At 34.4% G+C, this 12,938-nt stretch overlaps 2 protein-coding genes across 5 annotated transcripts in view; both read left to right on the top strand.

Annotated features, from left to right (window-relative positions):
* Positions 1 to 4,883, top strand: part of EAF2 (ELL associated factor 2) — a 50,166-nt gene extending 45,283 nt beyond the window's left edge. For all 4 annotated transcript variants that reach the window (XM_082459422.1, XM_082459425.1, XM_082459423.1 and 1 more), the window contains one exon: positions 4,441 to 4,883. In XM_082459422.1, the coding sequence (XP_082315548.1) occupies positions 4,441 to 4,487 (47 nt within the window). In that variant the 3' untranslated portion in view covers positions 4,488 to 4,883. The remainder of the gene's footprint in view (positions 1 to 4,440) is intronic.
* Positions 4,884 to 7,591: 2,708 nt separating this feature from the next.
* The window catches only part of SLC15A2 (solute carrier family 15 member 2), a 39,555-nt gene continuing 34,208 nt past the window's right edge, over positions 7,592 to 12,938 (top strand). Inside the window, exons 1-3 of the mRNA XM_082459399.1 lie at positions 7,592 to 10,265; positions 12,100 to 12,187; positions 12,791 to 12,932. Coding sequence (XP_082315525.1) covers positions 10,161 to 10,265; positions 12,100 to 12,187; positions 12,791 to 12,932 — 335 coding nt within the window. The 5' untranslated portion in view covers positions 7,592 to 10,160. The remainder of the gene's footprint in view (positions 10,266 to 12,099; positions 12,188 to 12,790; positions 12,933 to 12,938) is intronic.

Raw genomic sequence — 12,938 nt, 5'->3', positions numbered from 1 at the left:
AGTAGGGTAAGCAACCCAGTTCATTTATAATTCTAGAGTAATCTCAATATCAAAACTGAACAGGAACAAGACAAAAAGCATTATAGACCAATTTCACTTAAGAACATGGATGTAAAATTACTAAATAAGATATTAGCAAATTGAATAACCACTGTACTTAAAACAAGCAAGCTAAATCATGACCAAGTAAAGCTCATCACAGAAATGTAGGAAATGTTCAATATCTGGAATGATATCAATATAATTTACCACATTAACAGATTACAGGAATAAAGCTGTATGATCATTTCAACAAATTTGAATTTGACAACAGTCAGTATTTATTAATTTTAAAACTTTTACTGAAGATTGATTATAAGGGAATTTCCTTAACGTTATAAAAGTTAATCACAAAGAACAAAACTACTGCCAACATTATACTAGTAGAGACTCCAGAAGCATTTCCATTAAAGTCAGGAAGAAGACAAGGAGGACTAATATCATGATTTCTATTCAACGTTGTACTGAAGGTTCTAGAAAATGTGGTAAAACAAGTAAAAGAAATGAAAATAAGAATTGGAAACAGGAAATAAAATGATCCTTATTTGTAGACAATGTAATTGTCTACATAGAAAATCCAAAGGAATCCACAAATATAGAAATAGTAAAAGAATTTAGAAATATTTTGGATGCAAAAATGATATGGAAAAATCAGCAGCAATCTTGTTATACAAGTAGTAACCACTTGGAATTTCTTTTAAAAAAATAGTGAATTTCTTTGCTTGATATATTTTATCCAAACTTTAAGTTTCCTAAGAGGAAATAAACCCTTTTTTATTGTTACTGCAGTCATCCCATTTTCAACCTTAGCAGACTCAACACCCTCTTTTATAACATATATTTAAGTCCCCTTTACTATTCTGAAATGAATTTTATAGCTTAATATCATCTAGGTACATACATCTTTGAAAATAATTAATGTACTATTAAGACAAAATGAAAATAGTTTATAATAAAGTAATATATATTCTACTTTGTAAATGTTCAGCCCTGGTGAGACAACATAACAAAGTGCCATATGTTTGCACTTACTTTTAATGAATATATTTGGAATTAAGGGAAGCAAGGCAATATTCAACTCATATGTCAATAATTTTTCTTTTTATTTATCTTGTTAAAATAAGGACTGGAAAGGTATATACATACATATTCATAGAACTGCGTACACAGATAAGTTTTGAGGTGCTGTATTGCTGACCCAAAGCCAATGAGCAACATAGATATCACTGTGTTTTCAGAAACAATTGAAAAAAATCTTTGTAAATGTCTCAAAATAAAAGTAAAGTCTTCTTTCAGTTTACATGATAGTTGCATCCTTGTAAATTTCAGAGAATTTTATATCTGTGCAAAAGGATACTTTTAGTTTATAAAAATGCAATTAGTTCTGACCTTAAAATTATAAACAGATCTCTCAAGTACATGAGTATCCCACTGGACTTTCAAAAGTTTTACAGAATGTAGAAGAGTTCTTTATTGTTTACGACTGGTCCTTGCATTACAAGACATTTAAAATTCCTAAGTTCCCTGTTCACTAAATGCCACTAGCAATCTGCAAATCCCTGGGACAAGCAACCCCTCACGTACATTTCTATAACATCTCCTAGGGGGCAGTATTGCTCTCATTGAGAAACATTGGTTTAGGTATCTGAATGCATTTGCTATGGGTATACTCTTTTTTCCAAGTCATAATTACCATTTTGATTGAAAACATATTTCCTTTACTAAGCATCTCATATTCAAAGGCTAATCTCATATCTTCAAAACTGAACATTTCAACCAACAGCATGGTAATGCTGTGCTTATAACCTCCGTAGTATGAAGTCTATTAAGAAAAACGGAACTCAGGACATTTGGGTTTGTATCACTTGAGAAACTCATTTTACAGGCATCACATCAAGATAAACATTCTTATGCCATACAATAGTTGTATAATAAGTAGAAACTTAAGCCTTGAACATAAGAAAATGGTCATGTGAACCAGATGCACAAATGAAACTTTAGCAGGCTTCTTTATCAAGTGACGTAATTAGTTCTGGAGTTCATGCAGTGGACTGAGGTATCTTACAGCAGCTTATATATGGCCTAAAAAGTACGCATCTTAAATTGGATATTAACTTCAAAATATGCCAGCTTTTGTTGATTGTGGAGTAGTTTAAAAATACAAGAGTTTGTTAACCATTGTAATTTACCACCCAAAAGATTTATCCAATCCTATAGCTTCAAATAAACCCCCTGTAATCAATGACTCCCAAATCTTTTGCGGCTGTAGCCTCTACCCTGAGCTTCAGACTTGTATATCCAATTGCCTATACCATATATACTTGAATATTTACTAGGTATTTCAAATGTACCTTGTTAAAAATTGAACTTGTGATTTTTTTTTTACACAATCTTGTTCCTTTGGCTTTTCTCATCTCAGTAAATGATACCACCATTTATCCAGTTGTTTAGACCAGAAATCTTGGGGGTCATCCTTCACTTTTCTCTTTCTCTCATGCACTAAGTCCAGTACTGTTGATAGTCCTGTAAGCTCTATCTTCAAAGCAAATTATAAATCTGACCACTTAGCACCACCTTCACCTGAACCACCTGAGTCTAAGCCAATATTACTTCTTTTTTCCCCAGTTTTATTGAGATATAATTAACATACAGCACTGTATAATTTTAAAGTGTACAACTGTTTAACTACATACATCCTGAAATGATTACCACTATAGGTTTAGTGACTATCCATCATCTCATATACATAAAACATTAAAGAAATAGGAAAAAATTTTTTTCCTTGCAACAAGAACTCTTAGGATTTACTCTCTTAACAACTTTCATATACAACATACAACAGTGTTAATTATTTTTATCATGTTATACATTACATCCCTAGTATTTATCTTATAGCTGGAAGTTTGTACCTTTTGACTGCCTTTTATCTAATTTCCCCTCCCCCCAACCCCCCACTCATGGTAGCCACAGATCTGATCTTTTTCTCTGAGTTTGTTTGTTTTTGAAGTATAATTGACCTACAACACTATGTTAGTTCTTGGTACACAGCATAGTGATTTGATATTTCTGTACATTTCAAAGCGATTACCATAAGTCTAGTTGCCATCTGTCACCATACAAAGATACTACATAGTTACTGACTATACTCCCCACAATGTACATTTCATACTTGTCACTATTTTATAACTGAAAGTTTGTACCTCATCTATTTCTCTCCTCACCCTATCCACCTCCCCTCTGGCACCTGTTTGTTCCCTGTATTTGTCACTCTGTTCCTTTTTATATGTTCATTTGTTTTGTTTTTTAGATTCCACATATAAGTGAAGTCATACAGTATTTGTCTTTCTCAAAGCTGATATATCTGACATGAGAAACTGCATAGACTCATAACTGTTCTCCCTGATTCCATGTTTCCTCCACACCATTATAGTCTATTCACTGATATACAATAGTGTTCAAGTCAGTTGCCTGTTTAAAATTTTCCAGTGAATTGAATTCCCATTACATTTCAAACAAAATCTAAAGTTTTTTCCATGATCTACACACCATGGTCTTCTGGATATCTTTCTGACCTATTTCCCTACATTCTCTTCCTCATTCATTCCACTCCAGCCACAGGGGTGTTCTTGCTGTCAGAGAACACAAGAAGCATGCTTCTGCCTTGGGGCATTTGTATTTGCTTTTTCCTGAGCCTGGACATTTTCCCCCACCTCTGTATTTTCATTACTCTCTCTCTACATTTGGATCTCTGTTCTAATGTCCCACCTTGAGGAGGCATTCCTAACTACCCTATTTAAAATAGCATCTCTCATCAATCTCCCCAGACCTATCTAAATAATGTAATATTTATCCCTACTTAGGATAAATATTACATTATATATTTGTTTATTGTCTGTCTCCCCCACTGGAATGTAAGTTCCATGACTGTAAGAACATGGATGAATTACAAAAGAATCAATGATGAGGTACTCTTTAACATATACTACTTAATGACTTTGACTGAATTTGAAGTAAAAAATTATACGTTTTTTCACTCTTCAAAATAGTCTGATCTTCTGAACCACATTTTCTCCTCATTTCCTGATGTAATTAAATCAGTGGTATAAAAGAAGGGTGATGTTGGTATGTGAAAGAAGACTAAAATATCAGTAGATGCCAAGTGACACTAAAACTGTGCTGAAGATTGGTGGTTTATTTTTTCTTTACAGGTAATAGTAATTCTTTGAGTTGCTACTGATGTGACTAATAATCAGATTGCTTATCCTATAATTTAAAGACATAATGATGGCTAAACAGGATCACCTTGGGGTTATATTTTGTAAAACATCTATGTTATCCAAAAATATTAAATATTAAAATATTAAATATTCAATTACTACAGTTTTCCTTTTTTTATTTTAGGAAATGATTTGCAGCTGAGTGAATCAGGAAGTGACAGTGATGACTGAAGAAATATTCAGCTATAAGTATAAAGTTTATAAGACATGTGACAATTTATTTTATATTAGGAATAAAAATTCCTAAGACTGAGGAAAATGTATCTTAACTTTGATGATAAGAGAAATTTAATCTGATTCAGAATTTTCAGTTGATGTTACATTTTTTACCTTTTATGGGTACCAGCATTTTCATGTGTTTTCATTTAATCTTAACAAAACTCCTAGGAAGTTTTACAGATGCGAAAACAAACTTCAGAGGTTAGGTTACTTGCCCACATATTGTTAACAAGTGGCAGATCAGGTGTTCTGAAGTTCAGGTTCAGTGGTCTGTTTTACCACACTGCTGTTTTCAATTGTGAATGGCAAAACTGTTGATTTATAATAAATGTCCTGGTTTTAATTACATCTCTGAGCCTTTCTATCTGATATTCCTTAAATTTTGGTTGAAAATTAAGCTAAAATTTAGGGTAAAGGTGAAGCTAAGTAATTGTTTTAATGAAACAATTGTTCTCTTATCTCTCACACATTTTATCATGTTCTCTTATCTCTTTCATACTTTTTAATCATTTTCTTATTTTGCTTTTGAGAGTAAAAATAAGCATTTATGTTAATGAGATAAATAATTAATATTTATACCTATAACATTTTTTAATTTGGGGGAAATGATAAATATTATAGTTGAGAGTCACTAACCAGCAGCAAGTTTTTTTTTTTAAATTAATAAACTTTATTTTTAAGAGCAGTTTTAGTTTCACAGCAAAGTTGAGCAGAAACTACAGAGAGTTCTCATATACTCCCTGTTCCCACACATGCACAACCTCCCCAACTATGAACATCCTGCCCAGAGTGGTACCTTTTTTTGTGTGTGTAATTGATGAACCTACATTCACACACCATCACCCAAAGTCCATAGTTCACATTAGAGTTCACTCTTTGTGTTGTATGTTCTATGGGTGTTAATAAATGTACAATGATATTTATCTACCACTGTAGTATCATATAGGATAGTTTCACTGCCTTAAAAATCCTGTGCTCTGCCAATTCATTCCTCCACACCCCAACCCCTGGTAATCAGTGATCTTTTTACTGTCTCCTTAGTTTTGCCTTTTCCAGAATATCTTATAATTGAAATCATACATTACGCATCCTTTTCAGATTGGCTTCTTTCACCTAGTAATATGCACTTAAGTTTCCTCCATGTCTTTTGCATGCCTTGATAGTTTATTTCTTTTTAGCACTGAATAATATTATTACATTGTTAGGATGTACCATAGTTTATTTATCCACTAACTGATGATAATATAAGCGCGAAAGTAAGTTGGCTACAAAGGAACAAAAATCAGTGGGCTTTGAACTATTCCATAACACTACACTAAAACTCTAAAGTTAGTAAAGCTGCGTCAGCACAAGGTATGAGTGTGACCTATGAATTATGTATTCATCAAATATCATCTACAGTTCGGCAAGAAGGCATTCTTAGACATGTCAGAATTCAGGAATTATATCATTCACATATCATTCATGTAATAAGTACTTTAGTAATTTCCAGTTTATTAAGAGATGAATCAAAATTACCAACTCAAGAATGGGAAAAATATTATAAAAATATATTCTAAAAAGGTTGAAATCTTCTTCAAAGGGACTGACTCAATTCGTAGGAGTAGTATAATATACAATATATATTATTATATTGGGTTGGCTAAAAAATTCATTTGGGTTTTTCCGTAAGATGGTATGGAAAAACCTTAAAGAACTTTTTGGCCAACCCAATATTTATTATAAGTAAATATTTATTACAAATATATATAATCTTACCTGGGTGGTGGTTTTGTGAGTTACACATATGTAAAAAATAGTGGAGTTTTACACTTAAGATTTGTGCCTTTTAAGTTACGTTTAATTTTAAAAGTCCATAAACAAAATCAGTAGAAAAAATATTTGCAACATAGAGGGTAGCAGAGCTTTAATATAAATGATATAAAGGTAGATCTTACAAACTTACAAGAAGGGGACAAACAACTCAATAGAAAAAAGGGAATGAATCTGCAGTTCTGAAAATTATAAAAACATTTTTGTCACAGCAATCTCACTTCTAGAAATTCATTCTACAGATACATTTGACTTATTTGCAAGGTTATTATTACAGTATTATTTATAATTGCAAAAGACTTAAAAAATCTGAATGTGAACCTTTTTTTATTGATTTTTGAAGTGATTTGTATAGTCTGGACACAAATTCTTTGACAATATATGTAATATGAGTATTTTCTCCCACTTTGTGAGTTGTCTTTTTACTCTTAATGGTATCTTTTGGTGAACAAAGAAGTTGATTTTAATACTGTCCCATACATCAATTCTTTTTCTTTTATGGTTACCATATTTTATGTCTTATTTAAGAAATCTTGGCTTATCCACAGTCGTAAAGATGCTCTCTTATGTTTTCCTCTAAAAGCTTTAATTTTTTAAACTTTGACAGTTAGATCTGTAATCTATATTGAATTGGTTTTTATGCATGGTGTAAGATAGATTTACACCATGCATAAAAACATGGGTAAACATATTTTTTTCCATATGAGTATCTAGATGGTGTTTTTTTAGTTGAAAACACCGTCATTTCCCCCACTGCACTGCAGTGTCACGTTTGTCATAACTGATGCCTCAGTATATGTGTGGGTCTTTTTCTGAACTCTGTTCTGTTGCATTGGTTGCCTTATCTATCTTTGTGTCTGTTCCACTCTGTTATAATTACTGTAGCTTTATAATAGGTCTCCTACTGGTTAGTGCAAATCCTCCACTATTGTTCTTCAAGATTGCCTTTGCTATTCTTTGCTTTTTGTATCTCTATATGAATTTTAAAAATCAACTTGTCATTTTCTACACTCACAAAACCTGTTGGATTTTGTGTTGCAACTATAGATTGATTTGGGGATTACTGACATTTTTGCTGAGTCTTCCAAATCATGAGCATGGTATGTCTGTCCATTTATTTAGATCTTTAATTTCTTTCAATAATGTTTTAGAGTGGTTAGTATTGATGTCTTAGACATCTTTCAATAGATTTATTCCTAGGTATTTTTTATGCTATTAGAGCTGGTATAATGTTTTAAATTCCCTTTTCTATTTGTTTTTGCTGATATTTAAATACAATTTATTTCTATGTGATGATTTTGTATTCATACACCTTGCTAAACACATGTTCCCTTTTAATTTCATATTTGCCTCTTCTCTCTGACTATATTAGTATCTGTCATTTTCAGCCTCCTTTCTGTACATGATTGTAAAATATCACTCTCTTCTGTTATAATCACTGAGGTCACAAATATTTTTTACTCTTATCACTGATATTTTAGATTCTTTCACTCTATTTTTTTTTATCTTTCAGGAGTTTGTACTCATTTCTATTCAGGAGTTGCTTTTCTCTTTGATCTTTTCCCTTTTATCCTTCTATCTGATTTCAACTTAGCAAAAATGATGGTGTACAAGAGGCATCTTGATAAGATAGAAAAGGTTCTAGAATAGGTCTTGGAGGCTGGGAGGCTCTTCTGTAATATTCTTCAGGCTAGACTAGGAAAAGGATTTCAAACCAGTATTCACCAAATCCCTATTATAAGAATTACCAGAGATGCTTATTAAAAATACAAGTTCTTAGATACCTACTTAGATGTATTGAATAAGACTTTTCAAAGCAAAGGCCTGTAAATTGTGTGTGGTGTGTGTGTGAATTGCTGTGGAAATTTGTAGTTATAAGTATATATACAAATATAAATATATATGTAAATATATATATCCCTAAGTGATTTTTAGCATCTGGGAAGTTTAGTTTATGTAGGACAAGATTAAGATTCCTTCCATCTCTGATACTATTCGATTTTATAAATGCTAGCATTGTATTGCCATAATCAAAAGAAGAATTTCACTTAAACAAACGAGTATCAGAGAACCAATGCCAATACTCTAAAGTCTGGTATTTAGGGCACCTATAAGCACAAATGAATTGGTGCCTTGCCTACCGGTGCTATTCCATCTGCTCTGAGAGATCAAATGCTATTCCAGAGGTACAAGGCCAGAGCAGGAGGCGCCAGTGATATAATTAGATCTTAAAAGCATCTGTGCCTCTAGTGGTTAACTTGACTAGTAAGTTTTGACTGTTCATTTGTTTTGTATCCAGAGTCATTAACCAAACTAGGTCAGAAAGGGCAGTACTTCCTGAAAGAATAACTGTAGCTTAATCATTAATGTCACAAACAGAAATGAATTGGACCCTTCTTTGGGTAAAGGTTGGTGGAAGAGAAGCAGGAGGAGGAGTGAATAGAAGCTGGGAAAACATGGTCAAAGTCTAAGATGGAGTTTAGGGAGGAAAGGATAGAGTTTCTCCTGGTCTTATTTGTCAATAACTCAAATAGGTAATGTAAGAATTTTATGAGGGATAGAGTCATAGGTTCTCATATTCTAAAATAAAATAATTCATTCTTCTGTTTCCTGACTTCTTTTTTCGTTTAGTCCTCATTTTTCTTATTGCTCTCTAGCCATTCTTTTCCTTTTTCTTTTGATTGATATCTAGATGGGCACTGTACTCTCTTGTTCTTTTACCTCTTTAACTTAGCAAAAATAATACTGTCTAAAATGTATCTATCATTGTCATCTCTGTTCTTGTTCCTCCTCTGATAAGAACTAAATATTATATTCTGGAGTCATTTGGGAGTCCATTCACTGAAAATTAAGAAATATGATGTTTATAATGGTTCCTAGAAAATAACTGGCTCATAATTTTTACACAAATTAAATTTTATTTACTAGTGAAATGATGGATTCATTTTGAAGTGAAAAAAATGAAAACACAGAGAATGAATTTAGCAAAGGAGAAGAATGATTCCCAAATGTACATCACCAACCCTTTCCTTTTGTTTTCTTCAGCTCCACCTCTTTAATTGCTTATAAGACATTTCTAGTTGAACTTTATTATGTTGAAAACCAAAAATCAACATTTTTTGTATCTCTCCAAATTCTGTTTGGAGATAACTTTCCCTCTTCGATGCATTTCATTTCCCCTACATTGCTATGTTTTTATTTCCATAGTTTCCATTCCTAAGTAATGACCACAGGCATTACTGATACTAATCTGTAGTGGCATAGTGAAAATTCCAGCTCTGCCACTTACTGGCCACATGACTTTGGACAAATTACATAACCTCTTGAGACATTAGTTCCTATAAAATGGGGATAGTAGTAAGAATTAGAACATGTAGATATAATATATATGTGTGTGTGTGTATGTGTGTATAAACCTTCCCCACAATAGGTGTGCGATAAATGGTAGCTATTATTACCCTGAAATCGATCTCAAAATCTACTCTAGGCTATGCTCCAGGCATTGTGTTAACTAATTTTCACTCATTTGAAATTTTCCAGCATTATACTGTCTCATCCCATGATGTGTTATTCTCACTTCCCTGTGACATAAACATTCTTTTGAACTAGTCTCTGAGACCCAATCCTTTCTTTTTCTATAGCTGTCTGCTTTGCAGGCAGCTGCTGATGCCTGACACCCACAGGGTTAAACCTAGTTGCTGAAGCCACCCCCTCTTCCCCTCCCAGTCCCCCTTTTCACAGTAGCCTGGCAGCTGTCCCAACTGCCTACCGAAGCCAAATGCTTGAAGAGAGAGAGAGAGTAAGGAGCCAGCCATGAATCTCTTCCAGAAAAATGAGTTCAAGGAAACTCCTTTTTTACCTGTCTCCCCTGAAGAGGTACCACCTCGACCCCCCAGCTTTCCAAAGAAGCCATCTCCGGTGAGTCCTCAGATTCGGTTCTGTCTCTGGTAGGAACAGACTTACTCTTCTGGTTCTCCTCCTTGGCCCCTGGAGCTTCATGCTGAGCTGTGTTAGAGTATTAAAAACTATTCTCTCTTGGAGTTAGAATTAACCTGTAAACCAAACCTAAACAGAAGTTTCCTTTAACTTAGGGGAGGAAGCAGCAGGAAGAGGTAGTCAGAGTTCTTCAGTTGGTATCCAGGACTTGGCTGTATTTCATTGTATATTCTGAGTTTCTCTGGGGTGCAAAAAAAGCAATTTGAATGTCCAGGGAAACTTGGCAAGTACTCCTTTCTGGAGAACTGTGTGTGATTGTTTTCTTCACCAAAAAAAATCTCAGCCCTTAGTTTCCCCTGTGCACAGAATCTATGCTGACCACCAAGAGAAGTTTTAGAACAGATCTAGTCTCTGTTACTGTGTTCCAGTTTACAGTGGGAGAAAGGACAGAGAAACAAGGAAGTAATAATGTTTTACTTTATACACTTGTTAAAGCACTTCCCAATTCTTATTCAATCCTCATATCAAAATCCTGTAAATGGAGAGGATATAGACATACTAGCCAGTATTTACTGAATTCTTACTACAGGCAAAGAGGTAGCTGTAGTAGTATTCTAGAGGTGGTAGTTTCTTTGGAATAACAAAACTGAAGTATAAAGCCAAGTGTAGTGACATGGCCTGGATCAGTATGTTAACACAGCCAGTGACAGTGTTACATAGCTAGTAGAAATGTGTTAACTAAACTTCAGGTTGCATGATTCTCGAGCTGTGAGCTGGGAAGGTAATAAGACTAATTCATATTGTCTTTCAAGCAAGTTTTTATCATACGTTAATGTATGTTAATATTTTGGAGGGTTGTTTTTATATGTCCATGTGGATAAAAGAATGAATACATTAATTTATTTAGTTATACGTTTTCTGGTCCCAAAGAATATGAGGCTGCTTACAAAGATGTATGTACATCTTATGAATAAGAAAAGGCAATAAAAATCTCATGATAAGATTCGATTGAACCAAGGACACATATCTCCATCCCCCTCTCATATTGGCTGGGCTATCATAATGAGTAGGGATTTGAAATAAAACATGATGTTCCTTTTATTCTGACTGATACAGTGCATGAAATAGCGTAGTCCTTTTAATGCCCAAAAGGATTAGCATGAAAATGTTATAGAATCTCTCTTTCATAGAAAGAATGGACACTTAATTTGACAAGATTTAAGAACTCTCTGCCCAAGGTCAAGGTGATCAATCGTCTTACCTTTAAGAATCTGTACTGGGCTCTGTGCCTGGCTTCAGTAGCCACTGAATGGGAAGCCTTCATATTGCTAGGATTTCTCCCAGCACAGTGAATGGGGCAAGTGGGAACAGAAAGCTTAATCCGCACAGTGGAGCTAAGCAGGATACTGACATCTGAGTGTGACTGCCTGGACATCAAGTGCTCCAGAGGCCAACCCTTTGTTCTGTTCCTGAAAATAAGTATGATTATTCTCCTACCCAGAGCCCCAGGCTTTTCATTTAGTACTTGTGGGAAGATGAACAGGTCCTGGTGTCTAGTATCAAGGAATGCCTGAGCAGTTTCATGTTAAATGAATTGAGGAAAAAAGTAATATTCAGAATGGCTTCTCACTGCTAAATCAGCAATGCAAGCACTTTTAATGTGATACTGGCTGTTTCATGAAGAGCAGGGGCCATTGTTTCACATGACCTATCATGGCAACCTAAAATAAATGATTTTTTTCTGTTGTGGAACAATCTAATGGTTTAAACAGGGAAATATAGTTCACGCTTGAACCATTGCCTTTTTGTTTCTTAGAAAATCTGTGGCTCCAACTATCCACTGAGTATTGTCTTCATTGTGGTGAATGAATTCTGTGAGCGCTTTTCCTATTATGGCATGAAAGGTAATTTTGTGTCCCCGAGTCCTACTCTTCTCCACTCACTCTCACCCCATGTTTGTAACAGCCTGTCTCATATGCACTTATTTCCCTTATCTACTCTTTCTACCTTCATCCAATTGGTCCTTTCCTTTGGGGAAGACTTCCAAAAAATGCCTCATGGGATTTCACCTACTAACTCATACAGGCCAAGAACAGAAAGGCCAAGTGGAAATCAGAACACAGCCTATGAGAATATAGGTGGAAAAACTCTCATCATCGACATTCCATTCTTCATTTCTGTTCCTCAGGTCTATGGATTATATCATTGCTGGGAAGGAGAAGGAAGGGATATTAGAAGCCCCATGTTATCTTTTGGATTGACCTAAATGATGCTGTGTACACATAGACTGAAGGGAGGAGTATTGCATTTGTATACTAAGCATAGCCCCATTCACTCCCACAACTCCAAGGGGCCCTGCTTCTACTGCCCAGCAATCACCCCTCATCACTTCACTGATAGGAGTATTGAAGGTCAAGATCAACTTCAAAGACCATATCAAATGTTCTTCTGCTCCATAAATCATTTTAATGCATCTATTTTGTTTTGTCTCTCTTTTTTTGCTTCAGCTGTGCTGACCCTGTATTTCCTGTATTTCCTGCACTGGAGTGAAGACACTTCCACATCTGTATACCATGCCTTCAGCAGCCTCTGTTATTTCACTCCCATCCTGGGAGCAGCCATTGCTGACTCATGGTTGGGAAAATTCAAGTAAGG

Source organism: Balaenoptera physalus (genome assembly GCF_965194825.1).
Source record: "Balaenoptera physalus genome assembly, chromosome: 4".
Lineage (NCBI taxonomy): Eukaryota > Metazoa > Chordata > Mammalia > Artiodactyla > Balaenopteridae > Balaenoptera > Balaenoptera physalus.
The sequence above is the reverse complement of the archived record's forward strand: the minus strand, read 5'-3'. Positions and strand labels throughout refer to the sequence as shown.